Genomic DNA, 18,315 nt, shown 5'->3' on the forward strand with positions numbered 1-18,315 from the left:
CCCCCCCTCCCCTCCCCTCTCCTCTCCTCTCTCCCCTCTCTCCCCTCTCAGCCCTCTCTTACCGGTGCTTCCAGCCGGGGCAGCGGGTTGACGTCGCCTTCTGCTGCAGCCGGAAGGAGGTGGAGTTGGCAGCGGGGGTTTGTATGCGTCCGTCGCGTATACTTTCCCCGGCTGTCAGAGATCAGAGATCTCTGACAGTCGGGGAAGGTCTACGCGACGGACGCAGACAACCCCCGCTGCTAGCCACACCTCCTTCCGGCTGCAGCGGACGTTGTCTACGCGGATCGCGTAGACGTCAACCCGCTGCCCCGGCAATACAGCAGGAAGCACCGGTAAGTGTGTATGATGGGGGGGGGGGTGAGACAGGAGGATCCAGGTCCCCTGCAGCGGTGCGGGGGATCTGGATCTTAGTCTCCTAATCAGACTCTATTTGAGGTCTGATTAGAAGACGACCCCGATTAGAAGACGAGGGGTATTTTTCAGAGCATTTGCTCTGAAAAAAACCTCGTCTTATAATCGAGCAAATACGGTATCTTGAATGATACATCAAAATAAGTTGTTACTTTAATAAAGTGAATTTTAGCTCTACGTAACTTATCCATGTTTTTAAGGCAATATTTAATACAATTTTAGATATGCAAGTGTCGAGCTGCCTTTTGTATTGGTAAGTTAGGCAAGCTCCATTTTTTTACACATAAAGTGTACTATTTTATACATATTTTTCCTCACCGATTTTACTGTGAATTTCAGGTTTTAGTATCTTAGCTCACTTTGCTTAGTCTTATATCACTTATTACAAATATTGTAACGCTGAAAAGTGTTTGAGAATCCTACATCGTAAATGCAATACGTTTATCAATGTAATGGTGTTTATAGACTTAAAGAAGGACAATGTATTTATCTGAAACCCACATTTTGTGTATGCCATTTTATTCTTGTTCTCAGGATTATTTCTGCCTGTGTTTAATTGGATCAGGCATCTTTGTGCAGGCAGGTTAAGTATAAGGGAGAACAGTTCAGTAGCATTAGTTATGCTAGTCTTGATATACCTCTCAGTATCCCATGTGTTAAAATATCTCTTCTTTTTAAACTAAATATATATGAATTACATTTAAATATGCTAAATAAGCAATAATCCCTGCATGGATATGGGAGACTCCAGGAGTGGTTAATGTTTCGTTAAAGATATGGTTTTACATTGCCTGATATTGTATATCAATCATGTTACGCAGTTTCTCACTTATTTTTATAAAGTGACATATCAGATTCTTCCATAAAAAACTGATGAATTCTGTTTTTTTTTGTATTTTCTTTCCCCAGTAACATTTTGCATAGGGAGCAAAGACGTTCAGAACGTAAAGAATGCAGAACAACTTCATATAACGCAATAACAAAACAAATCTTTATTGATGTGATACAGTATTTAATAAAAATAAAATGTAATATTGGCATATGTGTAAACAGCATCACATTTTCTGTGCAATAAGGTTTTTTAGATGCAAAAGATTCAGCCGAGGACTAGATAATCAACTTGTGGACCAGATCAAAGTTATCGTAAACGGTACAAGAAACATGCTTGTTTTAATGAGTTTGCTGTAAATTTGAAAGCTTCCATTCTTTAAGTGCTTGGCAATACGACTGTTATTTATTAAGCTATGCCAAAGATCAGATGCCAGCTATAAATAAATAAAAACAATGACTGCCCACTTCTTGCAAGCATCCGCGTATCCTTCCAACCTCCTGTTTAGCAAATTGCTATAAAAGTAAATAGTTTGAAGTATTCTTTTAACCACACATGTTCTTTTCCTGAGTGCAACCCACTAGTGGCACATTTGAGATTGTTATTAGTTCCATCATTGTCATAGTACATGTACTGATGTAAACGGGGAATGGTTGATAGATATATATTTCAATAAACCCACTTGTTATGCGTTTATCTAGCAAAACGTGCAGGGGAAATGTTGTGTTGTAAAGTACACATTTTTTGCAAGGTACAATTTTAAGAAAAAGCTATTAACTAGAGAAATGTTTAAAACCTAAAAGTATTACTAACCATTGTAATAAGGATAAAAATTCTAATAAACTAGACAGCCAAGCACTTATATCATTGTGTACAAGGTCTGCATCTTTGAGATATATCAACTTCAATTCTGTTTTAGTTCAGGTACAACTGGCACAGACCGCAAAATTAACATTTTGCTACCAGAACAATACCATTAATATATTCATTTTCATGTGTAGTCTTAGATGTCCCATTGGAAATAAGAGTGAGTTACAGGTGCAGAGGTCATTTGGCGCGATTGCGTTCCAATATGTGAAAAATGCGTTATTCATTTGTGTCAATTCATATTAAAATAAGCATACATAATGCTGGACATACACTCATCACTGTTTAGTAAATCCTCTAGTTCAGCTGTTTAATTAAATGTAATACCAAGCAGATTTTTTTTTTTTTAGATTACTCACAAACCTTTAGATTTTATACCCTTGTAAAACCCGTCACCTCCCATTCCATAAGCATCATGCAGGGCCACATGTTCTATGAGAATGGCTAAATTTGATTACATTGACTATTATAAATATAGATATACTCAACGTTTCAGGGACATATTGAAGACTTGCAGAATCTTTTAATCACATCAATCAAGGCACTTTTTGCTGACCGATAAACCAATGTTGCTGAACATATAGTTCACTGCTTATTGCCAAGAGATTTCTACACATACTAGAGTAGGTGGAGTGAACTAATTTACTCTAAATCTTATGTTAGTAGTAAAAAGTAATAATATATATTTCAAAATGTGTTTTTTGTATTTTTATGTTATAAAGTGAATTAACAAACTAGATTTTTGGTATTGAGTGCAAAAACATTTATGTGTGCAGCAAAAATATCAAATATATGAAAAAGCTGTATATATATATTTATAAATTACAAAAATAAACAATTTCACAGCATGCAACGATATGTGTACACATGTAAACACATATCAATGTTTTGAAATATCACAAATTAAATGTTGTCAAATCTGGACCAGGCAATAAAATAATGTATATGCCATTCACCCAGCGTAATAATTCAGTACCAAGTATTTTTGTAATAGCTGTCACTTTTCTCTATAGCCAGCCAAAATTGCTGAGGACTGGAGAACCAAGAAAAATCAATTAGGTAAAGCACCATTAAAACAATTACAATTAACTGTATTTTAAAGTAGAATATTAATGGCACAAAAAAACATAGCCATAAAAGTTAAAACCCGTGCTTAATCAAACAATCAAACATAAATTCCTATGCTTTTAAGAAAAATAAACACATATTTATGAACAGAGCATTAAGTGCAAAACAGATTTCATAACAAAAATAAAGGGTGTTAAATGTCACATAGTCAGGATGTTTGCACAGTACTTGGATGCATACAATGTTCTGCCTTCTTTGCAAAAGAAACTTGAAATCCTTTTGTAGAAACCCAACAAAAGAGAAGGTGGACAGGTCTAAAGCTCTTCAAACAGATACAGCAGCCTGATTGAGGTTGCAACCACGCCATGGTATCTGGTAGCATTGGCTATTGCTAATGTCTAAAATGCGTCTAAGAATGTTAAACATTAGGTATCAGTGCTGTGGTGCCCATTAATAATCAGCAGGGCCATTCGCTATGGAAAAGATCATTATATTAAACAGCAAAAACTAAAACACCAACACACATAATTATTGTGAGAGGAAAATGGAATTGTTCTTCCAGCAGACAGCTTCCACGAAGAAAAAGAATTGTGTCGGCCGTGTCTTTGCTTAAATAACTACTCGTCTTTCTTATTAACCCTTTCATCTGTGGTATTCTGGGGGGAAAAAATACAAGGAAGCAGAGTATGAGTATTACTGACACCAACAAAAAATTACAATGTAGGCACTGTAGGTCATATAAAACAATACAATTCAAAATGTATAGTGCTTTGTCTACAGACAAGAGTTTTACAGTTTCTCAAACACGTCAACATGAAAAGTGTCCATGAGCAAAGAGCGTTTGTCATATCCCTTATAGTTAAATGCAAGGGAGTATTGAAACAGAAGAAGCACAGCAAACATACGTAGATTTGTGTATTTTGTCAATGTAGCGACAGAAGTAGAAAAGGTATTAAAAAAACCTGTCAATCATATTTGTTGATCCTTCTAAGCTTTAGTTCCAAAAAAATGAAACAAAACAGAGCACTGTTTGTGAGATTAGTGGCTCCCAATTAAATATTTAGGGGGAAAATACACAAATATCCCAGACACACTGAAATTGACAAATCCTCTTTGCCTTGCACTAATACCCTGCAGAGTACACTCCCCGCTGGCTCAGCATCTTGGCAGAACTCGCCAAGGAATAGGAACACTGTATGTTTGCCCTAACATTTACCAGTAGCTCTCACGCTGCTCATGCATAGGTTTATTTCAATTCTTTACTTGTAACCAGTATCAGTTTTGTATGTAATGTAAGCTCTCAAGCGAGGCCCTCAAAAGCCCACAAATCCTGACTGGAAGTTTGTATAAAAATACCATAACGCTAGATGGCAAGCCCCGGGCAGGGTTCTCATCTCCTGATGCGTCTGTATTCATTAATGTATATTTGTGATGTGCATAATGTACAAATTCAATTTGCATTAACTTTGTATAATTAAACCATCTCTCATTTATGGAATTTCTTTTCTTTTATGACTGGTCGTCACCATATACCGTGCCTACAACCAAAGCATTGACCCTTTTTTTTTTGTATGATCTAGAATCCTACGAGTGATTCCTTTGGCGGCTTGGGAAATGAAGCAATGTGAAACAAAAGTACATACGCACTTCTTTGTATACAAAATATCTAGTTGCTCATCAGATATAAGGCAGAGATTCGGAATAAATATTACCTGCAACTGTTCATGTTCCCTTATGAGACGATCATATTCCCGTGTAAGTCCTTCAGACTGTTTCTTCAGGGCACTAACTTCGGCTTGTGATTTAGATAATGCTGGAATATGAATGAGAAATTAATTAATACTTGGTAACCCTTGATAGACACAACTATTTAAGGGTGCTGTTCCAATGGCTCTGCTGAACTTAACACTTTTATAATGCATAATTAAAAATATAATTCCTAGTACAGTTGAATGCTAACAACCCTCCCCCCAACGAAAATAATCATGTCAAAATTTGGCACATTAACAATCTTTCAGGATGTGCTTAAAAGCTGTTCTATAAACATAGACACGTGTATGTTTTTGTTACAGTAAAGAATAAAATGAGGACTCTACCAAGGTTTATTTGTGTGACATGCTAGAGCTCAGTTAATATATTCTAAAACTGGAATGTGCGAACACAAAAGTTCCTTGAGTGCCAAAACCTGGATTTATATTTGGATCATTAATCCATTCAATCTATTCAGGCACATTTACTGGGGCTTCTATGGCCACCAGCCCATAAAATCTATGGGCAGTATGGCAGACAGGCACACACTGCTAACTATACCCATATACTACTCACTGAAATTTTTAAAGAAAGCATTCTAAGAGAATGGAATTATATATATTTTTTTCAACGATGAGTAAATGATATTTTGTTCTTAAACTATATTACATATATTGATATAATTAAAAATAAATAATTTCAAGGAATGGCAGTGCATACACATACACACATATATATATAGGTGTTATATTATTTTATATATAATTTATGATTAAATATAATTTTAAGATGAATAAATGATACTTGCTTTACAACATATGTAACATATATTCATCAAAACTTTTGCAATGTTTCACAACACAGTGCACACTGCCCTTGTTTTAAGTACAAACATCAGTATCTCTGATCAAGAGTACAAGGTATCTAGACATAAACAAAAAAAACAACACTCCACATTGTTTCAGTGTTTTGGATATGTGCCCGTGCATCTGCCTATATCAATCATTACCGAGATGAGCAAGAGACTAAAGGCCCTCACCCATCCACTGACAATCACATTTAGAGGTTTCGTTTTATATTGGAATGATAATTCTACAATGCCAGCAAGACAATGGTTCCTCAAACACTAAAGGTCACCAAATGAAGGACCAAAAGATGTATTCGAAAATAAGAAACATATACTATGTAGAACTGTAGATATAATGCATTGCATGTGTATATAAATCCATTGCAGCAATGATTTTTCCTGTGCCAACTAAATGATGTTTGCTTCTTTGCATGGCTGTCCTTAAATTTGGGCCATACCAATTATAAAGATGAGTACCAAACAGTGAGACCATACATTTCTGCAACATAAATGAAAGTGGAAAAACTGAAAGATTTGTTTACAGGAAAAAAAATCTAGATTTCTCTTAGGCTTGCAGGTAGGATGGACTATGAATAGATGTCCACAATAAATGCCAATTGTATGGAACCATAACATCATACACCAAGGCAATCTTAAAATGTAGACTATGGTAGCTACTATGGTAGCTCTTACAGGTTCCCAACACTAACTAGTTCAAAATGAAAATGATCCACCTTTGTGATTAAAAATGAAGCTAATGTCCTTATTTTGGAATTAAATATTGCTTAAACCAGGAAATACGCTTCATTAACAATGCCATAAGAAAGTAATTTCTATCACCAATGTAATTCTGCTCGATTACACACAGATCATAAATCTTTAGCATTAACAACACTGTCAATACTTGGAATTAAGGAAGTTGGGAAATAACAGTATGAGACAGGATTGACACAGGATTGTGTATTTTGTAAATGTAGACACCAAATAAATGTTTATATATATACTCAACCACTATCAGTCTGGTTGGTTCTAAGAATATCCCAACAGCTGTACTTAAGGTCATGGGGTGCATTTGCAGACATGTTTAAGCCATATAAGAAGTGCTTTTGTAAATATTTAGTGCCAGTAAACTTTTTTAACATGAAATTATTGTAAAAGCCTTCTGTAATTCATGTTTTTTTTCTGTAAGCATTTGCCTGGGTTCCCCCGGCAGTTGGCAATGGCACACTTTAATTACATAGTGCCAAGCAGCAATGTCATATTTCACATCAAGTAACCTAAATGATACTAAACACAGTGGTTTGTGCAAAATAAGCAATGTTTCACAATGCCACCTCATTTCCCAACATATTTAACCCATTAGTGCAAACAACAAATGTTCCATGCCACCATGTAAAAAATGGTTGTCTGAAGGCATAGAACACTATGTTAAACTTGTAAATACGTCTTCTTGGACACTAGGTCACGTAGGGTGCTAGCGTAAGTGACTGTTTTGAAACATATGTGCTCAATCCTGGAACAAAATGTACAAACTATCAAAGGCTACACCTTACACACCGTCAATTAGAACCCCCAGGATGGCCAGTGGGAGGATTGCATTGTTTCTACCATTTCTTAACAAAGATATTATGTTTATAACCTTTACACAAGTACAGCATTATTTAAAGAAACTGATTTGAAGAAATAAAATCCAAAAAACAGATTAAAACGTAACTATTAACAAGTGATAGTAAAACATAAAGCTCAGCACAGATATCATAGTGAATCAATACATTCTTTAATAAGGAATGTACAAAGGAAATGCTGGTCAAGGTATTCCTTTAATAGGAACACCTAACACCACCTAAGTGTCCACTGACAGGACAAATGATGCCATGTAAATTAAACTGATCTAGTCACCTACAATCTATCACATATATTATACTAAATATATGTTCAAAATGGCTTGTGTGCCCTTTAAAACAACATGTAATTGTTGTAGGTACACTACAAAAGCCAAATTTGGAATACTGTGGTCAAAACACACATGAAAAAGATGCCAAAAAGCTCTGGTCTTTCAAGTAGGTGCAAACTATTACTGGTCATCAAGAGGTTAATACATTTTTTAAGGTAATTTATTACAGAAACCAGTAATTCTCATAGTTAAATCCATGTGCTGTCAACCTCCAAAATGTATTAACATCATTAAGATGGATGATGTGTGCCATAATATCAATTAAGATGCAAAGACATCTAAGGGATTCATTATATAAGAAATGCATACAAATGTGGTAGTTTTAAGTTAAAAACTAAATATTCATCACACAGGTGCTCTGCCTACTTATGCTCTGGTCGTGAATGGTATCATTTCTCTTATATGTAATACCGTCTACCATCATTAGATCCATGAATGATACATTGAGGAAGGATGCTGTGGAGCGACTCGAAGCTAACAGCACCTTCCTGAAGCCACAGCATGCAATTTCCATCATCAATGTGGTTTCCCTGCTGTAACCAATATCAAAGCTCTCTCTTTATAAAAAGAAAGACATGGTTGAACTAGCAGTGGACTCATTTCTTTCCTTAATATCCCTGAAAGATAGATAGTCTTGAAAGTTTTCAATACAATACGCATCAGTTAGCCAATAAAGGTATCATCGTTACCAAATTTGCTTTCTCTCTTATCAACAATAAAAACGGGAAGTCAGTCTGTGAAGTCCTTAGCTAATAAAAATAACGGTAAACAAATTGCCCTTTTCAGTTGACTTCAAGGAAAGGTATGCAGCAGAACGGTAACAAACGAAGAACAGAATTCTACATTTCTGCTGTTCAAACCAAGAAATACACAGCAAAGGGTTATATATAATGTACCCACTCTGTTGGATTTAATTGAAAGCAGCATCAGAAATAGAAACTCTGTTCTACTTAAGAGCCCAAACTGTTTCTGACAAATAAAACTTTATTCATCTAGAAATCTTGCCTTTTCTATAACTTTTAAATGTTCTTTGTTTCCTATTTCTCACACAATTAAAATTTCAGCAGAAAGAATAAAACAACATATCGGTTAATATGATGAGCAAGTCCAAGGATACAACTGGATACTTCATAGTGAAACAGCACCTTTAATGTGCTACCAACAAATTTCTTCTAGAGCTATAAAAATATTAAATATTGTTTGAGGGAAACACACATATAAGGTGCTATAATGAAAAAGAAATATCTCCTTTTCCCAACATCCAATGGGATACATTTTGAAAGATCACTTGGAGTAAGACTGAATTTTAGTGGTAAGTAAACGTGGTTTAGACTGGACATGTAAACCGTACTATTTTACAGACATAAGTAGATAAGCAAATATTTTCTCTATTGTGGTTTGTCACTTTTTGTTTCTTTTTTAAGAAAGTTGATCTTCACAAGGTCATCTGATGTTATCTAAAGAACCCATCTGATCAAGGTATGGCTTAGTAATGTTACACTCCTAGTGACATCTAAATATGACATCTCTGAGCAGGCCAGATCTGCTTTGATCCCACAATGTTTATGCTTTGAGACATTATTTCTGAGCTGGAACGTTTTCATGTTAGAAACTGTAAAAAAGTGGGAAGTAAAACTTTATCTTTATAATAATTAAACTCCCCATAACCAAATTGCATAAGTCTAGCACAATTAACTAAACTTAAACTACACTTTTTATTAGTGTTTAACGTGTCCACTTATAAAACACAATTATTTTCTTCTTACAGAAGAGTCTGTAGGCAGCAGAACTTCTTACACCGGACCTTGCTGCACAATAGCTTAGGGTAAGAAAAAGAAATCTTAAGGAATACAGAGAAAAAAAATGTGTGGTCATACCAAAGCAATTAGGATATCCAAAGAGCCATGACTCTCCAAATGTTAGTGTTGGCACATGCCTTTTATATGAATATCTATGGACATCTGTGTAGTTATAGGACAGCAGAACGATAGCCTAATATATAAATGTCAGAATTAGAATATTTACAGAAAATATGAAGCTCTAAGCAGTAAAAATGGAGTTGTAAGTGAAGTGTGGACAACTTCATCTCAAAGCATAAAATATCAACTCGGCAGGGTCCAACCTACTCTCTTTGGAAGCATCTTAATTTAATAATCAAAACTTAACTGTAGAATGTGTCATTCAATAGACTGGTAGATATGATGCATATTTCTGTACATTGTAGCCACTTTATAACCGGCAGTGTAATTTGCTGCCAGGAGACCCCATGCTTTACCTTCCACCGTTCTGTTTAGTTCTTTCTTTCCTTGTTCAATTTCTTGTTTTAGCTTTTCATTCTCTGTTGTAATTGCCTTGTCACCTTCACGTGCTTTACTTCTCTCAATAGTCTAAAAAAAAAACCCAAAACATTAGAAGTGTGCTTATTTTATCTGAATTAAAGGCAACCTGAACTGACTGCTGAATTCAAAATAGGGAGAGGGATTATATGTTGTTTGGGTCTAAAATCACCTACAGAATAAATATATTTTACTTCAATAATACACCAAAAAATAACAGTTACATAATAAGGCCATCCCTGGCTAGTACCCTCTGCAAGAAGGTCATAGCCAATTCTGCAAAATGCACAGCTCAATAAGTGAGGTAACTTTAAAAAAAATTGGGCAGATTTCCAATTCTGTCATAATACTGAATTACAAATCATACATTTTCACTCCGTATTACATTTTGTAGAACACTGAAATTCAAAATAAATTATTGAAGTTTACACCTTTCAGCAGAAGACTCTAAAGTATATGGCCAACAACACACTAGGGTGGTTCATGCACAAAGAGGTGAAATGGCCCAACCAGAGTTGCATAGTTACAGTTACATAGGAAACAGCTTTTTGATGCATTCTGGGGTCAAGAAGGAAATTGGAAAGAGCCACAACTGGTTTTTTTTTGCCTTCTTTTGGATTAACAGCAAGAAATAAACAGATATGGGAAAGGCTGAACTTGGACACATGCCTTTTTTCAGCCTAACTATGTAACTATGTAACAGAGTCCTTATCGCAATCCCATTGAGAATCTGTGACACTTTGAAACATACTTACTCCAAGATACTTAAAGCTGTTACTGCAGCGAAGGTAGTTCTAAGAAATATTAAAATGTGGTACTTACTAATACATATTTCAGGGTTTTTATGTTATAATACAAAAATAAAACCGATTTCAACTTATGATAACAGAACTGAATTCAACATTATATTTGTATTTTAGTAATACAAGGAAATCATAAGGGTTCTGGATATTTTTGAACAGAGCAAATCCATAAATAAAATGGGTGCCAAAGTCCTAGTTCCATTACGCCAACTAAGTGTTTATGTGTAATATGTGGGTTTCATTTTGGGAGGAGTTGCTGGATTAGCTTTCTCTAATTACAAGGCAGTGAGGATGGTGCTGACTTATTTGACGTCTCAGTCAGGCTTTACCATGCAGAGGCTGATAGGATAGTAATAAGGCACAGGTTTAATATTTATAAGAATGATCTGCGTCATGACATAATGCAAACTATCTATGTATTTGTAAGTGTACAGTCACATATCTTGTCCTAGAAAATAATTAGCAGATTTATGTTAATATAAACAACCAATTAATAAGATATTTTTGCGATCACATCTTGATATTTTGTTCTTTTCATTATAATTCATTCACATATGCATACAGAGAAACATCATCACTAATTCTCCCATAGAGAAATTATTTAACCATAGAATCTGCAGTTTTGTCACATTACATTTTATACTTACAACTGCCTTTCTATTTACAGAATGGTCACCCTTTAGCGATTGCTTTCATAAACACATTTTATCCCTCTCTAGTTTTTGATAGCGGTCCAGAAGTTGGGGTGGTTGAGAAAGTTAATGCATTTCATCTGAAACTAGGTAGTGCAAAACTTAACACAGCAGTTGCCTCAAGGCCCTTCTACATCAACCTCAATGACATGCATCTGATCAGATTTGTTTAACATACATATACATATAACATACATACACACAACATAGATTTTTCTGCTCCACAAGAGACATACCTTTTTCAGGTTCTCATTATCCTCCATGTATTTTTTGGCCGCCTGATTAGCGTTTTCCACCTGGGCTTTCATGGCATTGTGGCTTTCCATCTCACCTGCCAATTGCATAATCAGGGAAACAACGCGACGTAGTACCCTGTGAAGTACATTAAGCAATGAATGTATTTTACATTTACTGTCTGCCTTTGGTTCACCATGTACTGTCACACATCTGTGGTCAAATGCTAAAGGTGCACATCTACAGTCATGCCCTTAAAACTAACTGTACTTGCCAACCTTGACATGCAATTTCATAGATACAAAAGGAAGCTTATAGAGGACTTGTCTTGAATACAGACCATACAATGGGAGAGTGTGTGATGTACTTTAACTATAAGCATTTGGAAGAAACATACATTTTATTCGCTAAATACAAAAGCGCATCTGTTTTAAGTGCAAGTGAGTGAACACTTCCGCACTGCATGACCCCCTTTTCATATTATTGCTGATATATATATATGCTATTTAAATAATAACACTGAAGTGTGTTTTATAACATACATTCACACAATCCCTCTGACATTGAGGTATGCAGTTTTACACAGTTGACTGTTTCTCTGGGGTTCCCCAAAGAGTTTCACTTGCCTCTCCAGTAAAGCAGAGGAACAGCCTAAGAAGCCAGCCCATGTTTGCACCACAATTAGTCAAACCCCATTAACGGAACTGTGAGGCTCTCCACCTATCATATATTCTTCCCTCTTAACTTCTGTGCCTGGATTCAGGTGAGAGCCAAACACCAGCGATGTGCATTAAACTAGTTAGTTCCCAGCGAATCTGCCTTCATCCATTATGCAAATAGAGGACACCAGTAATGCGAACAAAATAGCACAGCGATTGGGGTTGTTTTTCACTTTTAGAATTTGCCCAGTCAGTGGCATGACAAACTGAGAAATGACAAAATAAGAACAAACTGGAAATGACCCCATCCAGCCACACATGGAGTTGCTGATATCCACCTATGTCACTGACACCTTTCTATTCATGCAAAATGTTATGCAGCTTAAAAATACACTAAAACCATTAAAAAAAACTATATGTATGTTGTCAAGGTTAGTGTTTGTATATGTTTTGTCAAAATTTTATATAAGATTTCTTATATAAAGGATTTCAGCCTTTAACTTTCATAATAGTTCTGACTACTGAGTATGTTCATGAATGTTAATATCCAGAGACAGAGCTAGAAATTAGTGCAGCACATACTATGACAGAGAAAATTACATTAAAAAAAAAAACACTTTCCATTCAAATAGCACTCAGATTGATAAAAGACTGATAAGGGACGATAAGGATAGATTCTAACTTTATCCGTTCTGTATATCTGTGCACAATGAATACCTACAGTCAGTGACCCTGGACTACTGAGAAATGCTTAACTTCTGTTAAAGTCTAAGACACTTACAACCAGAGGAACAGAGAAAATCCCGAGATGTAAAGATTACGTTGAGATCGAAACAGTTTCATATGGATGTGGTCGTAGGAACTTGGGTAAACCTTGGCATTTTTGTCTACTGCTTGTGTCGCTGAATATTTTTTTACTTCTCTTGCAGCATCTGTAAAAATAACGCAATATAACTTTTTGTTCAGCTATCTATACTGTTACATACTGCGATAACATGGCACACCAGTAGCGAAAAAAATATCAAAAAATACTATTCCATTATTTATTAATACATAAGACTAGTTATTGAAAACACATGTAGAGTGAGTGCAAAATATACACATTTACAAAACACAACAAATATCTGTTCTCAAGCTTTAAACCAATCTGAACATCTTATAGAGATGTTTACAATATTTCTTCCATAAATATAACGCCGGTCAACAATTCATGCATTCGTGTCTGTTTATGTAAATACTCAGGCATTTTCTGTGTGAGACTTTGGGTTTATTCATAAAGAAGAAGTTGGCTGGAGAGTTTTAGTTTCAATTCTTATAATTCACTATACATTATAAAGACCCCTGGTAAATGTCTGCACAAAAAGTGTTGGACTAGCCCTACATAATACATAGTTCAGTCAAGGTGCCTTTCAAGCACTTTGTTACTGATTTACATATATGTTTTCTACATGTCCATCAAAGCTGTTCTTGAAGCAGATGCTCATTGGGGTTGGTGTAAAGCGAATTCAGGGAAATAACCACTCTTGCAAACTCATTCTTCGTCAATAGACAGGAAGCACCAAATATTACTATGTATAAAGGACATGCTATTCAAATGGAACAGTTTGTTTTGGTACAGGGATTATGGCCATGAGCTCTCTACTGGAAAAATATGTTGACATAATAAAAAGGAAATGGTTACAGAGGCCAAGGAGCTATGCTTCCCGTGTGCCCTTCACTGTTAAAAGGTGTGGCGGTGATAAGACAGAGAATTCTCTTGTTTACTAAACAGAAATGTTGCATGTGAGATCAGATAAATAGTAGCTGCATACTTCCACTGTCCACAGGTAATATTGTATTGCACTGTATGAATTACTTACTAACATTAAAAAAGCATGACTTTAAAGGGACACGTCAGTTATCATACGCGCTTCAATGTCCATGCAAATCTGTGTGGTCTCTACTGCAAATGCTTGGGGGATTTGCCCCCTTTCCCTACCGCTATCGCTCATGAAGACCACATATCTACTGAGCATTCGGGGGGGGGGGGGGTCCTGTGGGCATCTCCAGAAAGTACTCCAACTTATTTTAATGGGAGTGCTTTCCTTCCACTGGCTGGCATAAAGAAGGGGTTAATATGGATTATTTGGTGCAACTCATGCCTGGTACACTGGAATATCCATTTAACTGCGTGGTTTATTAAATTTTGACCTCAGAAAAGTTTAGGTTTCATTTTATTTCTGGTGCAGAGATTTCAAACAAATCACAGTGACTTTGTATAGTGTTTTTTTCTGTTCTATAGCATCAAGCTGTTCTATGACATCTCCCAGAGATACAAGTCTACAAACACGAATTAAGAATTCCTTGAGAAAAAAATTAAAAAGGCCCAAAATTTAAACTAGGGCATGGTTTGGGAATTAAACAATTCTAGAACTATTGTTTCTGAATTTTGCTGCACTGATGCAGGGCAGTATGTAGGGCTGCAACAACTACTCGATAAAATCGATAATGAAAATCGTTGGACTATAAGATGAGGGGTTTTTCAGAGCAAATGCTCTGAAAAATAGGCTTCGATTTATAATCCGACCTCAAAGAGAGGTCAGATAATAAGACTAATATCCAGATCCCCCGCAACGCTGCATGGGACCTGGATCCTCCTCTCTGACAGCCAGCAGGCATCTGTGCGATGTGCGCAGACATCCTCCCCTACTGTCCTTCACTTCCGCCTGGGCTTTTTTGATGGAGCACCAGCGTGACATGACCTTCAGGTGCTCCACCATAGAAGCCCCAGCGGAAGTATTGGCCAGCACAGCGGAGGTGGTCTGCCCGCATTGCCCAACGTCCGCCGGCTGCCAGAGACAGAGAGGAGGATCCGTCGCAGAGCTGCAGGGGACCTGGATCTCCTCTGTGGCAGCGTGGGCATCTGTGCCATGCGCACAGAAAACCTACGCTACTGCCGGCACTTCCACTGGGGCTTCTATGATGGAGCACCGGCGTCACATGACCTTCTGGTGCTCAGTCATAGAAACTCCAGTGAAAGTGCCTGCCAGCAGCAGAGGTTGTCTATGCGCATCGCGCAAAAGTTCACCAGCTGCACCTACTAGACACCAAGGAGTCTGGAGCATGGGGGTTAAGTCGGGGGGGGGGGGGGTGGCATATCAGGGGCACAGGGGCATATAGGGGGTATAAGGCATATTTGGGGGCAGAGGGGCATTTCAGGGGCAGAGGGGCATTTCAGGGGCAGAGGGGCATATCTGGGGGTTATAAGGCATATCAGGGGGCACAGTGGCATATAAGGGGTATAAGGCATATCTGGGGGGACAGTGGCATATCTGGGTTATAAAGCATATCTGGGGGGACAGAGTGGCATATCTGGGTTAAAAGGCATATCTGGGGGGACAGAGTGGCATATCTGAGTGTATAAGGCATATCTGGGGTATAAGATATATCAGAGGGCACAATGACATAGAGGACACAGTGGCATATCAGGGGGTATAAGGCATATAGGGTATATAAGGCATATGTGGGGAGGGCAGAGTGGCATATCTGGGGGTATGTGGCATATCTGGGAGGCAGCATGGCAAGCCTGGGCTCAATTGTGCATAACTGGGGGGGCAGGTTGGAAAATAACAACAAGAAATGCATTTTTTTTTTAAAGGTATTTATTTTGCGGTCTGTTTTTAACATCCTGTTTGTTTATTAAATTATTTTAAATAAATGAAACATTTAAATTATTTTTTTTATCTGATTAATCGAAAAAATAATCAGCCAACTAATCGATTATGAAAATAATCGTTAGTTGCAGCCCTAGCAGTATGATACCGAGAGTCTTATTGTTGAGAAATATTGAGGATTTATTGGAAAACAGAAACTGTGGGTGTATATTGTTCAACCTATGTGTGGGTATAAACACAGTGACATTTTATAAAAAGTAACATTTGAATTACAGAACACAAGCAGCACTATCTACCAGGAGACCACATGTCAAACCAAAAGATAAATTATTAACAGATAACTGAGAATATCAACTAGAAGGCTTCAATTTTAAGGGATTCATCAGAATGCATTTGCTCTCTTCCTCACAGATCAAGAATTGCTCCAGCTCGATTTCTATGAAGTTACCGATGGAGCAAAACGTGTGGTGTCTGGCGCTGGTGATGTCTTGGGAAAATGTTCATGTGCCTCACCACAGAGAAGCAGAAGGTTTTAGGAAAAATATTTGAAATGTTAACAATGTGACAAATCATCAACATGAAAACTGTAAACAAACTATTTTAACTGCCACCACCTGAAATTCTGAACATTTTTTTATTATTATTATTATTATAAAGGTAGACCCTACATAACAGACAAGCACCAAATGTGGCATTTACTGTATCAGATGATTCCAGTCAAACAATCCTTTGGTATTTTGATATTCCACAACATTTTACCGACAGGTTATGCAGAGTAAGAACAGTGTTCACATCTCACCCTGTCTCATGGAAGCGGAAGGTCTATTCTCACAGTTAATGAATAACTTGCTTGGCCCAATGCTTAAATATTGTACAGGGCAAAGAGTTCTTAAAACGATGTCTATGTGCAGATGACACACATAATCCTGCAATCGACTGTTCAGTATGGTAATGCTGTTCTCAGGCATGAAAATGTATCCAACATGCTGTTTTTAAAACTGCCTTATTTTCTTACAACAGAGGTCCAATCAGCAGACTGTGGTTTGACTTTAACTTTTAAATAACGAAACAATTCAATAAAACACTTACCAAGAAAAAGGACAATCAATACCACTATGATGGAAAGAAAAGCTTTGTTCCAATAAGGAGATATTGTAGCCCACAGCTGAAATCTGAATATCTGCTTCCATCTAAAAACAAGGAACATATATTTTTTTTAAAAAGTATGAAAAAGTGAGTTTATGCAAACAGCAATTAGCATCCCTGCAACATTCCTGTTGTACACTTTTCTACAAATAAAAGGTGCTATTCCACTAACCAACAAACATTTTTTTTTTTTAACAAAATACTGCACAAGAAACATTACCCGTATTACTTTTGGTGTACCCAAACCCTGCTGATTAAAAAAAATATACATTTAATCAAGTTATTGGTTATGGGAATTTCATCTCATCATATTTAATCAACATAGTTTTGCTACTTAGAGGATATACTAAAATGACTGTGTTTAATATATTTTAAAATGCTAGATCACTCACGTTTTTATCAACATGGAGCTGCATAAATTTCAATGGTATTTACCATAACCCTCTAGAATGTATGACCTAAAAGCCCTGTTCAGAGTCAAAGTTCAATTACTCAATTCAATTACAGTCAACAGTTCCAAGGTTGAGGGCATGTGGCAGACAAAAGGGAATCCACTAGTATCAGGTCTGGTGTTAGGGTCACAGGCAAGCAAGCAAAGTCCAGTATTAAAAGTAATAATGTATGCTAGGAAGATAGCAAAGAGCCAGACAAACCAAGCACTGACTAATGGGGAAATCACGGTTTCAAACAGCTCTCCAGCAAGATGCTGTTGCATACTAGTAATGCTAGTACCTACTTGTAGCAAACTAAAAAGGCACACCCATGTGCGTCATGTAAAGCATGCCCGAGATCGGGAGCACGGGCATGCCGTCTGTGGCGCAGCATCCTGTCTGGGCATGGGACCCCATTGCTTCTGCCACTGGCACGCAAGCATCATTCTTTGGGGCTGTTAAACACACTCCAAACACACAATATGTATGTCATGGACCATGTTAAAGTTGTACCTCAGTGGAGAGACAAATGGGATGCAGAGAAGTAAAAGAACGCCTATTTCTGCATAAAGGAAAGAGGCAACCGCTGTCCACTGAAAAGTCATGATATCGCCTTTAATCCTGGGGAGAAAGAAA

The 18,315-nt window shown here is 36.8% G+C and overlaps 1 protein-coding gene across 1 annotated transcript in view; it reads right to left on the reverse strand.

The window, feature by feature from the left end:
* Positions 1-3,792: 3,792 nt before the first annotated feature.
* LOC149302884 (uncharacterized) overlaps positions 3,793-18,315 on the reverse strand; it is a 59,672-nt gene continuing 45,149 nt past the window's right edge. The window contains exons 6-12 of the mRNA XM_089482089.1: positions 18,193-18,300; positions 17,192-17,292; positions 13,231-13,381; positions 11,782-11,928; positions 10,001-10,101; positions 4,888-4,988; positions 3,793-3,831 (exon numbers count right to left, since the gene is read on the reverse strand). Coding sequence (XP_089338215.1) covers positions 3,793-3,831; positions 4,888-4,988; positions 10,001-10,101; positions 11,782-11,928; positions 13,231-13,381; positions 17,192-17,292; positions 18,193-18,300 — 748 coding nt within the window. The remainder of the gene's footprint in view (positions 3,832-4,887; positions 4,989-10,000; positions 10,102-11,781; positions 11,929-13,230; positions 13,382-17,191; positions 17,293-18,192; positions 18,301-18,315) is intronic.

This window comes from Sceloporus occidentalis, unplaced genomic scaffold (genome assembly GCF_023333645.1).
Source record: "Sceloporus occidentalis isolate IW3139 unplaced genomic scaffold, rSceOcc1.0.p SCAF_17, whole genome shotgun sequence".
Lineage (NCBI taxonomy): Eukaryota > Metazoa > Chordata > Lepidosauria > Squamata > Phrynosomatidae > Sceloporus > Sceloporus occidentalis.